General features: G+C 43.9%; 1 protein-coding gene across 5 annotated transcripts in view; it reads left to right on the top strand.

Moving 5' to 3' along the window:
* PIK3AP1 (phosphoinositide-3-kinase adaptor protein 1) overlaps window positions 1-13,618 on the top strand; it is a 48,507-nt gene that overhangs the window by 9,309 nt on the left and 25,580 nt on the right. The window contains exon 1 of one of the 5 annotated variants that reach the window (XM_052799727.1): window positions 11,629-11,977. The exons of the other annotated variants lie outside the window; for them this stretch is intronic. Within the exon in view, the coding sequence (XP_052655687.1) occupies window positions 11,959-11,977 (19 nt within the window). The 5' untranslated portion in view covers window positions 11,629-11,958. Of the gene's footprint in view, window positions 1-11,628; window positions 11,978-13,618 lie in introns of those variants that run through there. 5 annotated transcript variants of the gene reach the window in all.

The following is a 13,618-nucleotide window of genomic DNA, read 5'->3' as shown; positions in this document are numbered from 1 at the left end:
AGGATGTTTTTATGACACTGCCACACTTAGGGTTATAGTGTTCTTTGTCAGCCTTAGCAGGACTGAAGTCCTGTGGTTGCATCTTGGATTAAGATTTATCTGTATTTAGTAGCATAAATGAGGCAGTGCAGTCTGCTAGTGTGTCTGGTATTGTGCACATAAAGGTGCTTTATGCCAGGATAACAACGGCAATAATCATGATGAAAAATTTATCACAGTAAAAATAAATTTTGAAAGTCAGGATCTTGGCCAAAATAGTCTCCCTGAAAAAAAGACGACTTAAGGATTCTGCTGAAGATGGCATTCTCAGGTAACCAGGTCACAACAGATGTTTCCTAGTACCTTTTAAAAACTTGCATAAACTAAAGTTTGCATCTCCCTTTCAAACACCCTTAAAACATCTTGGTTTCCCAGTGGACAACCTAGGGCTAAAGTAGTCTGGCTCATTTGCTTTCAGCCTTGAAGAAGACAGAAAACAGTGGCTGAGCTTTTGTACTCTGAAAAATAAAACTGACCAGAGATTAAATTAGCTTTTGTGACGCTTTCTGGCCAAAGTAAAAGTTTACTTACTGTTTTCCTCCAAACGTGGGTCTAGAGCATAGCACCAATATTTTATTGATTTTAAATATGATATTCAAAGTTAGGGAGGTTTAAACAACATCTCCCTGGATTATTGGTGTTAATGATTTCACTTAACACGTCCAAGGACTGTCAGAGTTATTTTAGGCCAGAGTAAGAGTAAGTTCTAGTGTAGCTGAAGTGTGTGTGAGAGTACAAAGGGATGTTGATCCTGAAATCTCTTCCCGGAGCCAGGTCTTGCAATTCTCTTCTGGCTTGCTGCATTCTGAGTGCACAAAGCACAACATGGGGCAGAAGAAGGACTCCTGCTTCCTGGGCTGCGGGTGGAGCGGGAAGTGTGGGCGTCTCTGTCCTTCATTAGATGGACTCGCTGTAGTGGGAGGTTTTGCGTAGCCAAGTGGATCCCTATTAGTGAGAGGCTTTCACCCACCTTGCTTTTTTTGGGCACATTAAAAACCAAAGGGAATTTGAGGTGAAGGGGAGGAGTGGGCATGGGAATGGATCAGCTAGAAATGACTTTGGATCAACTGCTTCTCCCTATAGAGAAGCTGTGTTTGTCAAAGGGAAGCACCCAAAATCTGATTTTTTTTGCTGGGAAAGCATATTTGTTGGCAGTGATGCGCTGAATGCAGAGCCTTGTTAGCTAAAGAGCAGCCTCCACTCTCTTTGATGTCAGATGTAGTCAGTGAGTTGTATTAAGCTGACCTGGCTTTCTTCCTCCACTTCAGCAAGTGTTTCTCCACAGGTGAGCTAGAGCTCTCTGTGTACAGCTGGCTGCCCCTTGGCACACTGGGGGCTGTGTGTGGGGGACCTGGGTACTGGATCTTCCCAGCACTTCTCAGACCCCACCCTGGGAGGGGGGCAGAGGTGAGTCTTACTGGTAGCACTATGCTGTGTGTCTGAGCAAGCCAGGGAAGTATGTCTTGTGTGCCTGGCTGTTTAGTGGGCTGGCTGCCATATATCTATGGCAAAACTTCTTCGGGGTCAGGCGCTACAGTCTGACTTTTCACAGTTGGACGTGGAGTCCTTCTCCAGAGGTGTCATCTCTGCTGAAAGTTAGCGTGTGCTGAAAAAAACTGTGCTTTAGTTTTATGTAAATAGTGTTTTGAAAAGGAGATTGTGCTTTGGATTTTTGTTGTTGTTTCTACATAACAAAAAAAAAATCAGCTTATTTTTTGTTTTCTCACTTAAACAAGCATACATTGATTTCAAACTTACTTCAGTATATCTGGAACACATTTGAGAGAAAAAATGAGATTAAACCAAACTCATTTGCTGTGGAGTCTGCTGTAGCATTTTCAAATAGTTTGGTACACAAAGATTCAGAATTTCTGAACTTCTGTTACTGTTATGGGAGCCCTACCTGATGTGAGCCGTCAGCTGCATGCAATAGTTGAGTACTGTCAGGCTGTTTCTTCGTGCACATCAGAGCAGTTGCCAAGGCAAGCCATCCGCTGTCACTCTGACTTTTGTGGAGGAAGAACCTACTTAAGATAGGCTTGTTTCATGGCAAAAGTATTTGGATGAATGTGTCAGATCCTACCTCTGTGTGGGGAAAAAAATGACTAGGTGACCTCTTCCATCGCGTGATTCTACAGACCAAGTTTTGTGAATGGCCTCAAATGCAAATGTTCTGATGCTTCCTCTGAAGAGAAGACAACCCCAGGTGTACATAGTTCCCTTTTTGGGTGAAACTGCGAAAACTTTCTTCTTGGCTGGTAATAAAAAATTAGCATCTGCCTTATAGTTTGGTTGCAGCCAGCCCCAGCATGAGTGACTTAAAGTAAGAGTGCTTGTGACAGCAGACCTTTCCCATAGAGAAACACAGCCTGTGCTCTGCTCCCAGGACTTCATTGTTAGGATTTTAGATGAAGGCTTTGAAGTCAGGAGCTTTTAGAAGGTCTCAGTAAAGTCCATTATCTAGAGCAGACTGTGAACTTTTCCTGAGTAAAGAAGCCCTCAATTCCTACAGCACTTAGCAGATAAAGTTTATGACCATATTTGAAGTTATTTGGCTGGGTGTCTTCCTCTGGGAAGTACTTCTCTCCACACGTGTTCACCAGTACTTCTAACAGCAGTGTCAGCACACATTGAAAAACTAAGCCTGATGCAAAAATGACTGAGCTTCAGATTCCTAATAACTGAATCCTGAGCTAGTGGAGCATATGACACAGGACATGGTGAGGGTAAATAACTCTCCAGAGGCTGCACACTGGACCTGCTTAGGCTATGCTGTTGCCTGTAGTGCAGCTGTTAGGCTGTGGTTTGTTTAGCGCATCATGGGAACATGACACCCCCAGACATCACACGCTGAAAGCTATTTTAATTTTTATTAGTTTAGTATGAATTCAGAAATGAGGAAGCACTCATCTAGCCTTGTTGAGAACTAACTGTGCTGACACTGACTCTTGCTCTCTTGTACATGGGGCATTTTTACTTCTACAGTTTCTCAATCCTGGCAAACTGCAGAGGGCATGAAGGTTTGCATTTGCAGGCACTCCTGTTATCTGTGGGGAAGTTTTTCAGGCTATGCAATAACTGTGCTAAGGACATGGAAATGCTCAGGATGGCACTGTACAAGCCAGCTCAGTGCCAGCAAGCTATAGTCACCAGCCGGGGAGCAGTGACCAGCCTGCTACTTAAGCCCTCTTGTCTGCCTTGTGATACCACACCGTGCTGTGCTGTGTGCACTGGGCAGCTGGGAGCCTGTGCTGCACAGCTGGAGTCAGCAACCTTTCTCTTTCTCCTGTGTTCTCAAAGCTCAGTTGACATCTGTTTTGTATTATGCACATTTCAACTTGTCCAGTTTATTTCAGCCCCTACCTATGTTGTCTTGAAAAATTTCCCATTTCCTGCTTTAAAAGTTGATGTTTCCAAAGCATTTACTAATTAATCAGTGGCTTTGAACTTTCTGCACCCAAGCAAACTCTTGCAGGGAAAAACCCAGGGAAGTTGACATCTGCCGGAGATTGCTAAGGTGGTAACTCAATGTTAACAGCAGCTGTGACCCATGCTATTGAAGGACAAGCGCAGCCCTGGCTGAGCAGAGCTCTCATGCAATGAAATAGACAAGAAAGAAAGATAGGTACCAGCAAACTTCTTGCAAAATAGGAGGGTTAGAAGTGGGTATAAGGAAGTATGTGGTGAATATGGAGGACAGTGGGCAGTTAGAAGAAAGATGAGAATTTTGCTGGAGGCGTATAGATGAGCAAGAGCTGGAATGTTACTCCACCTAGTGAGAGGTTCATCGAGAGATGCCAGAGACTAAGGCAGTGAGCTTTTGTTGGGAGGGAAATGGCATAACAGAAACTGCATGAGCTGTTATCATTCTCCCTCCTGTACGTGTCAAGGAATTGAATTAACTTCCTGACTTTCTTCTGTTGCACTGGTGAAACCACAAACGAAACTTGAGAGCATATCACAGAATTGTTCAAGTTGGAAGGGACCTCTTGAGATCATCTAGTCCAACCTCCCTGCTCAGGCATGGTCAGATAAAGCAGGTTGCCCAAGACCATACCCAGTCAGGTTTTGAATGTCTCTGCAGGTGGAGACTTCACAACCTCTCTGAGCAACCTGTTCCAGTGTTTGACTACCCTGAGAGTGACAAAGTGTTATCTTGTGTTCAGATGAGATTTCGTGTGTTTCAGTTTGTGCCCATTGCCTCTTGTCCTGTCAGTGGGTATTATGGAAGAGAGTCTGGCTCCCTCTTTTTCATTCCCTCCCATCAGGTAAACATTGATAAGATCTCCCTGAGTCTTCTTTTCTCCAGGCTGAAGAGTTCCAGCTCTTGTAGTCTCTCCTTGTATGAAAGATGCTGTGGTCCTTTAATCATCTTTGTGGTCCTGTGCTGGACTCAAACTGTAAAGATAAAGTAACCTTGGAATAGGCTACTTGGAGTTTGAGGTCAGATTGGAGAGATGCATAAGATGTTCTCAAGTGTGTCTGAACCCAGGGGGATGAAGTAGTAGTACGCAGGATGTTCCCTTCAGCCTGACGCTTCTGTAATTATTTGATTGCTAACTTTTGCTCATCGCTGCCGTTTAGGGCTAGAGCCCTAAATTCACAATGAATTTTTAAGTTTGGCAGGAGCCGCTCTCCTGTTATTTTGGGAGTTATTGATAAATTATCTGTTCAGTGATGATACATAAATTCCTGTTTGTTATGTATCTTGAGATTTCTGCCGAAAGGCAGGTTTCACCTGGAGTAGCTCATTGGCCAATAGTCTTTCTATGGAAGGGTGTCAGACTTCATTCATTTGATTGCCCAGACAAGCTCCATGTTAGGCCTTGGTGCGCTGATGACCTTCTGCTTTACCGTGTAACTATTTCAGGACACAAACACAGTGAAATCCAGTGTTATTTGGTATGTTACCCTTATACTTGAGATGCCCTGAGGAATGACAAAGCAAATACCATAATGTAGAAGAATAGTTTGTGGCTTTTGTGGATAAATTTGAACACTCTTTCCTTTCTTCCCCCCCCTTAAAAATATGTTAACTCACATTGAATACTTTTAAGGGCAACTTTTCACTAGAAACCACAAAAGCCACCAGACAGTAACAGAGCTGCATCCTTCAACATAGGACAGTGGTGATCTTATCTCAGGTGCCTACTACAACAATTCATTCAAGTGCAGATGCTTTGTACTGTACAGTGGCATTGGTAACTATTCCTCTGACAGCAGCTACTGTATCTGTTGTGCTGTGTCTGTTTCTGGCAGGTAGCACTTCAGTCAGGACTACACTGTCAGCCTAACACTGAGACTTGCAGGTGAGGCAGTAGTGAAGGGGATACTGTAAACTGGGAAATGTAACCTCCCTCCCCACAGGTGCATTCTGTCCTGTGTGGGAACATGTTCCTACAAGAGGGAATGCTGTAATGTGATTTCCATTGCCTGTGGAGTTTGCTGTTGCATGTGGAGGCAGAACAAGACCTGAATGCTGTAGCAACTCTTCCCTGTGCTGCTTGTTAAATTTCATAAGGCATGGCCATTGAGGGACATTGGATGCAGGAAGTAATCCTGCTAGTAAGAGGCATGACATGGTCAAGTGCTTTATGGGAGAGTTGTGCCACCCCCTTAAAGGATACATCCTGGAAATAAAGCAGCCCAAAAGAGTTCTGTGAGTTGATTTGACATCCCTGGTCATCTTCTTACAGAAGGATCATGAAGCTATGTCAGATCAATGCCTCTATGAAACTACCTCCTTAATATTTGGCCTTAGAGAAAATGGTGCTTTGGGACCTGTTATATTGCTAGAGAGCTAATGCTGTATCTCTGAGGCTCCAGCTTGTGAGCAGATCCCAGTTCATGCAGCTCTAACTTACTGTGATGTTCCTCTAGCCCTGCTGCAGTCTCTTCACTTGTTTGTATGAGATCCTAGATGAGATCCTAGCATTGTATTTTCCTCCCCAGCTGATCTCTTCAAGCCCTCATACTGAGCCCATGTCCTCACAATGTTCCTGAAGTTTCCAGTCCGATGTATGCAATTGCCATTCTCTGCAAGATCCGTTTTGGTCCTTAGGAGGTTCTAGAAACTGCAGATTGTATGTGGATGCCTGTGCCAAGTTTGTGATATCTGCTTGCATCTTCAGAGTCTGTTTGGATATCAGACGTACAGTAAAGGAAGAAAGCTGGTGGTAGGAAGGGACAGGAATCAATGTACAGACCTAAGGGGACAGAGAAGTGTGAAGCTGAGGACCATTTGGTGTTTACTTCTGGCTCTCAGTGCTCTATGGACGAATATGTTCTGAATAGTCCTGTCTCAGGGAATTACATCCAGCATTTATTTCTGCCAGCTTATTGGAGAGGCCTTGAAGACACGAAGTAGCGTGATTATCTGCTGTACTGCAGTCCTCTCTCCCTCCCTTGCTTCTTTTTTTCCCCTCTTTGAAGGGGCAAAATTAAGTGTATTCTTAAAATGGTATTTTTCTGTTATATTGTGTTGAAATAGAAGATACGCTTCTTTGACCCTGCTCTTTGAAGAGGAACGGGTGAGGTATTAGTCAGCCCTCTGGGTGCAGTGAGAGTCCATTTCATTATATGGGAGCTCTGCAGCCTGGCTGGTTCTCACTGCCTGTCAAGGAGAGGAAACTGTGACGCTCTTGCACAGGAGTTAAGGTTGAGAGAACATACTGGTAGCATGCCTTTCCTTGCAGATGCTAGTATGGTTATAAATTACTTGATGCTGGAAACAGAGACTTCAGAGAGCTGGTTAAAGCGTTCAGAGAAACCTTAACTAAGCCCCCAAGTGATATTGAGAGAAATGCATGAATGTCCTTATCCATCTGCAGCAAACGAGATTGAGCAGTTGAAATAGTCTTCCTAGCTGCAGGATGGATGCATTGTTTGTCGTCAAGGTGCTTCATAAAGTCCCAGTTTATGCACATTAAAAGCAATACTTCACAGCTCATCTTTCATGACAGTATGAGATTCAAGAAGTGCTAGTATAGATGCATACTAGCTTTCTAGACAGAGACAGTGAAATGATAGCCTGGAACTAGTAAAGTACAGAAACTGGTGTGGTTAGGAAGCGTCGGGCTGTAACAGACCTCATGCACATAGCAAATACTAGTCATATTTCTTTGTAGCTTATAGTTCTGATAATCTCCCCACAGGTTGCTTTAAGGTAGTGATTAAGCCTAATTCTAAGTATCTGCCAATGTGAACTGCAAGGCTTTAAAACACCTGCTCAAAGTAAGAGCCCAGTGACCATCACTGATGGCTTCTTCCAAGTTTGGAACAGCTGAAATAATTTCTGCAAAATCTTTGCAGAAGTGTGTGGTCAAATCAAAGATGCTTTACAGAGCAGGTCTGAAGAGATGTGTGGGGCAGACTTCAGGTTGTTTCAAAGACCTTTGTTGTGCACTTGAACAGTTGTTTTGCTTCTAGAGTTACGTTTTTTTAGGATTTTCATGGCTGTTCATTATTACTGCAGAAAGCTTTCGACGTGTTTTTCAAAAGTGACTTGAGAATAACAGTGGATCTCGAGTTTCCTGGGGGAAGTTTCATCTGTGGCATAGGCTGACCTTAGCATGCACTTCTGCAAAAGAGAGTTGTCTGCCTCATTCTTCACCTTTCATCTGGCTGGATGATCTGGTGTGGCATTGGACTGCAAGAGTGGTATTCCAAGAGAGGCTGTTTGAAGGAGAGGGAGGGCAGGACTGCCCTTTCAGTAGTAATGTGCCCTTAGATCTACTGAAGCCACTTGTAGAACCACACCTTCAGTCAAACAGGGATCTCCTGGTGGGATGTTTCCAAAGTAGCTACCCAGCTCTCTTAGGTGGAATTCCAGCTTTGTGTGCTTTTATGTGGACAGTCTTTTCTGTCATGCAAGTGTTATGCATTGTGCTTAAATTGAAGCAAGGAGATACTGCAAGAGGAGAGATAATTAATCAGCAAGTTGGATGTTCATGTTTCTTGCATGTGGTTGCTCAGGAAGACTTGAATCAGTGGCAGATGTAACGTGATTCTTGGCACCCGTAAAAATCATCAGCCATGCAAACACTATTTTAGTATGTGTTGTCTCATGGCACAGGGGGTTGAAGTGAACTATTCCAGCCTCTCTTTCTTGAGATTTTGGTCATGTACACAGTGTCTGTTGTCTGGGTGGCCAGAACCCTGTATCTTCCTCAGAAGCTCTTTCCCACCTCTGTCCTGTTCCTGTGCACCCCAGCTAGTTCTTTAGGTTTGTACACTTAATCCTGTCACAAATTGACCGCTAGGCCTGTGAGACCCTCAGGCTGAGAGCTCAAAGAATTATAATGAGTTGGCTTGCAGTTTCTGAACCATAATAGCCAGGCATGCTTTTAGCTTGAGGCAGGCATAGTGTGGTACATGTTTGCTTGAACCTTAGTGAAAGAACTACAAGCTAAATACACTTTGCATTTGTAGCACACTGTAGACATGGTCAGATAAACTATGTTGTCTCTGTGTTACAAGGGGGACTCTGCATTTCACCCCTGAGCTGGCAGCTACTGTCTTTGCAGTAGGTATGAGTGAAATGTATAAATGCTCCTCCTCAACATGAAGTTCAGGGACTTGCAGCCTAGCTTACACCCCCATTGTCAGCTGCTGAAGCAGAGATCCTGGTCCTGCATCTCACTGACGCAGCCAAACACGTGCTCTTTTCCACTGGTTCTCCTGTGTGGGCCATAGCCTCTGGTGAAAATAAAGACAAGAAGGGGAAACAGGAAGGGGAAAGAGGGCTGTGACGGGTGCAGTTGTATTTTAAACTGCTATAGCTTTCTGTTGTGAACATCTGCCCCCAGATGAATGCACAGATTTTTTAATTTTTTTTTTTCAGCTCAGCAGACTCACTAAGCCAGGATAACTCTGGAGTAAGGTGTGTGTTTGAGCTTTTGTGCATTTGTCTTTTCTGGACAAGTAATGGTGCTGTAGGGGCAGTGTTGGTACTTATGTGCTTTATTAGGTAGTGGAAGACGACATTTGTTCTCCAGGACTGTGCAAGGTCATCTGATGAGGTTTGTAAGAGCAGAATTTGGCACAATCTCAGAACAGTATTTTGAGGGGTCTGTATTTGGGGAACATCTGTCTGTTACTGGGGTTGGAGGAAAACCTGTGCTGGATTCAGACTGTGTGCTTTCCCTGAGGTCTTGCATGTTGCAGCTGTAAGAGTCACTCTTATCTCAGGTGCATCCAGTTCTTTACGTTAAAGGTCCTGCTCTCAGCTCAAGGCTGCTAGTGAATGAACAAGGTCTGTAAGTTTGGAAAAGTTTTGCAGGAAGTCACAAATTGCAATTTCCTCTTTAATCTGTGATAGGATTACTGAGTGTTGTCTTGTCATCCTGGGGAAATGGCTGAGCTTCTGTGAAACTTCCCAGTGATAGATCTTTGTGGATGGTGCCTTCATGCAACCTGCAGCATTACAGACCAAGAGTGTACCTTCCTGAGCTACTGAGGAAGAGGGGGATGGAGACCAGTGATCCCAAGCTGAACTATAAGAGCTGATCCAGTAGTCATCTGCAGTCAAGGTAGAGAAGGCTGAGTGTTGCTGGGGCAGATGATGTGTGGTAGGCAGTTTCCCAGCTGTTACCTGTGTGACACTGTATCCATGACAAGACTTTCAATGGTGTGTTAATCCAGTTCCCATTTCCATCCATTGCTAATGCAGGAAGGACTTCCCATCTGGGATTCCTACCTGTGTTTCTGCACATCAGGAAATGTCATGTGAGGTGCGATGGTTATATGCATCAGTCTGATCACAGTTGCTTCGCAGTTGACTTTGCCTCCTCAGTCTCATTTGTCATCTGACATGAATAATGAGTGCCAGGAATAATTAAAAACTGCGCCTAGCCCAAGTGGCCAACTGGAAGTTACTGGTGACATTTGTCCCTAAATGGGAATATTCCCACAGAAGGTACCTTTGATCCTGTGGGTTACCTTCTTGTTATCTGCCAATTCCCCATCTGCTTGAGATTTTTATTTTACCACTCTTTTCTAGTGTCTGGCATTTTTTCATATTTTTTCTTCTTGCTTTCTCTTCTGTGTCCTCTCCACTCTTGTGGCTTTTCAGACTTTCCTTGCTTAACTGTTCTCAGAACTATGTGCTGAGTTTCCTGTTCCTGCAACCCAAGTATGGTATTTATTGGCCATTTTCTCATCTCTACCTTCCAGTATTTACAGGAGTGACATGGAGTTGCCCTTGGCATTGTAAACAACTTTTGGTGACTCAGCTTTCTCCAAATCCTTTTTGTTTCAAAGATGAAATTAAAAAATAACTGGAAGCAGCATTTGGGAACACTGAACCAAGAAAAGTGAACAGATGCATTCACTTCCTTGAAGTGAAGTTCCTTGAAGTTTGGACAAGATGTGCTTTATAGAGGAACTGTGGAGTAATGTGTGGTTTTGAGTATTAAGGAGATATATTGTTTTAGTGGGTTACAAAGGTAAACACAACTTACATTCTGGCTTCTCACAATTTGCTGAAACACTGGTCCTGTCAACAGGTCTCTTGATAACCCAGTTGTATTCTTCGTAAGGATACAGCTTCCTTATGAGATGCACAAGTGTGTGTGCGCACACTGGCTCAAGCAAAACTTGGCATAGTAAAATACAGCTTGTTTCTGTGTTGGAGGATGAGAACTAGTTTGTTGTCACTTCCAACTTTACAGGGCAAAATGAAACATGACCACTTTCTTTGTAGAACTGAAAATCTGTTTTCAGGTGCTATGCGTGTAGATGAGGTGCTTGGAGTGAGGCATTTGGAGAGAAGGGGGAGATGTCCTATACATTATTTGTTCTGTATGGACAGTTTTACAAAGTCTTACATTTTCCTGTGTTTTTTCTTCTCATCTGCTGCTCTTCTGCATGCTTCTCTCCACTCTGTTGAAAGGGGAAATGTTGCTACAGTATAACCCAGTTTTGAGGGGTTATTGCAAGATGTTTCCCTGCTGAGTGGTATGTCCTTGGTAAAGCAGGGGCTCTGAGGTTAGCATGATGAAAGGTAACTTTCCTTGCTTTCCCTGACTACTTTGTCAGTCCTCTGCCTGCTTCTCACAAATGCAGCTGGAGTTGCTGTGGGAGACTTAATGTCCTTGTTCACACTTGGAAAAGGAGGCTGGCTGGTTGCAAGCTTCAGGTGATAGCAGGAGCTCTCTTTGAGGGCCCTCCCTCTTGCTCTGGGTGTACTGAGATGAAAGTCTGAGGCCTTGTGAAAGCTAGTTGTCTCAGCTGGTGAGCTGGTCGATGGACGGAGTGGGAAGTGTTCACAGATGCCAGTGAGGGGGTAGTCCGCACATGCAGAACCTATAGGGACAAGCTGTTGTCCAGTCGTGCCATTTGCATTAGTATCTGGGTGGCAGAGTGGTCTGGACAGGCTGCTGACTCCTTCTGAGCATTCACGTGTTCTGTGGTGTAAGGGCTGACTTCTCAGAAACCACAGCTGTCGGCTCCATGCCGATAGCCTGCCAGCTTAGCCAGGAGGAAATGGATGACGGAGCAAGCTGCGTGCGCTGTACAGCAACACGTCAAAATAACTGGCTGCTTCATATTAGTTTCTAAAGCTGCTAAATGGCTCATGAAGCACATGGCCATGCCTACATTTTCCCTGGGCTTTCCCAGGGGGTGAGTTTCTGCAGGGCAGCTGTGCGAGGAGCCTGGCAGGACAGGCAAGAAGTGGCCGGCACAGGGCTGCTGTCTGCAGCTCTGCTACTGACACTTCCTGGAGGGGGACACGTTCTTCAAGGGGAAATGTGGTTGGGTTTCTTGGACCACATCTCCTCCCCTTGCTGCTATTCTCACAAGTATTTCACAGACTCGAGCGTGGCCTGAGGTAGCCTCTGTTTAAAGGGGAACGGAAAGGCCCTCCAGTCAAGGCAGAGCCGTTTATAACCACGAGCCGTTGACCTACAGCAGCTGCTCATGGAGAAGCTCAATTCAGGTATTCACTTAACTTTCTAATGAGTCTGTTGATCTCCTCAGTGACGGCCTCTCTAACCTGGGTATCATTACAATGATATAACTGCTGCATCTGTATATGCAATTGTCATTACTCAAGTATCTTAGTGAGTGGGAATCCCGATCTAACAACATGTCCCTTTAGAGCATGGATGTTATTGAATGTAATGGGATGGTTTCCTCTTCCAGTGCTTGCTTGCATGTTCACAAGTCAGTAGGACATGACTGGAACTTGCAAGATGACCATAGCATCAGTTCACCGCTTATGTGGGAAGTTGGTAATTTGCAATTTCAGAATTTTCTGAATGAACAAAACAGATGAATGATTCATACCTGAGACTCCGAGTGCCTGTTCCGTCAGCTGTTAATCCAATTACTGATTAACATTGCTTGCTTCTTCCCATATTACCCAACAGCTCTGTTCTTACATATGACCTCCGGGCAGTCAACTCTGTTGCAAGAATGTGGAAGTGTAAGACAGGATCAGGCAATGCCAGAATTTCTTAAAAGCTCAAGTTATTCTTTATCTGCTAATTTGTTTCTAGTATCAAATAACATCAGTAAAGCAGAGGGACTGGGGGGCTTGTTCTCTCCTTGCTTCCCTCTTATCCTTGCTTACTGTAGATGTTGTAGCTGAGATCCACAGCTTTAGGTTTCATTTTCCTCTGAAATGGACCATATTTGGGGCAAGTGAGGTACAAATTACCACACTAATGGTTCCATATTGGGGTGGGAATGATGCCCTTAGTATCAGGATGCTGGCAAGTGTCAACTTGTGCATATGTTGCAGGAACATTAATGCTTTGCTGTAATTTGGTCATCACTGGATCTCTCTTATCTACAGTGAGCTTAGTCTTTCTGATTTAATCATATTGGAAATAACCAACAGAGATTACAGAGACACTATTCTAGTAACAGTTGCCTCCTCTTCTCCTCCCCGAAAGACATGGTGTCTTGCTCTGTATATGCCAAGCACCTGATGTGATAGCTATCATGTAAGGGAATGATGTGGGACCAGTGCTTTATTTTCTGCTGGGAAGCCTGGTGCTCCCAGGTGGGAGTAGTCCACCTTTCCCTAAAAGAAGGGTTCCCTAAACTGCGGTCTGGCTCTTGCAGCTAGTGACTTTGGACAGTAGCAATTAAAATATTGAATAAAGGAATTTAAAACCTCAGTCCATTTTCTGTAACACTTGGTACCACTGTCTGAAAATCCAAAAGACCACCATCAGTATGTAGCCTTGTGTCAAAGTAGTTTCTTAGTCAAATCTGCAGATCTGTGTTGGTGCAGTATTAAAATCTATTTGTTAAATTACTTGTACTGTTCTAGGTTTGTTTAAGAAATGTCAGTGGTGGTGGTGATGCCTTACTTGAACTTTAGAGCTGCAGATTTTTGGCTCTACTCTTTCTACAGCAAACATTAAAGCATCAATCTACTTGTACTCGTGAGTAGGCTTACTTGCCATGTGGAGTGATTTGCATACTTAAAGTTAAGTGTATGTGCACCACTGTTTGTGACAAAAATTTCGGCTGAATGATTCGGTAAAATTTTGTGGCTTAAAACCTGTCTCCTGAAAACAAAGTTGCATTCATATAATTCATAAATTCAAATATATAGTAAATATGG

This window comes from Harpia harpyja, chromosome 10 (genome assembly GCF_026419915.1).
Source record: "Harpia harpyja isolate bHarHar1 chromosome 10, bHarHar1 primary haplotype, whole genome shotgun sequence".
Classification (NCBI taxonomy): Eukaryota; Metazoa; Chordata; class Aves; order Accipitriformes; family Accipitridae; genus Harpia; species Harpia harpyja.
Note: the sequence above shows the minus strand (reverse complement) of the source record. Positions and strands in the feature narration are given on the sequence as shown.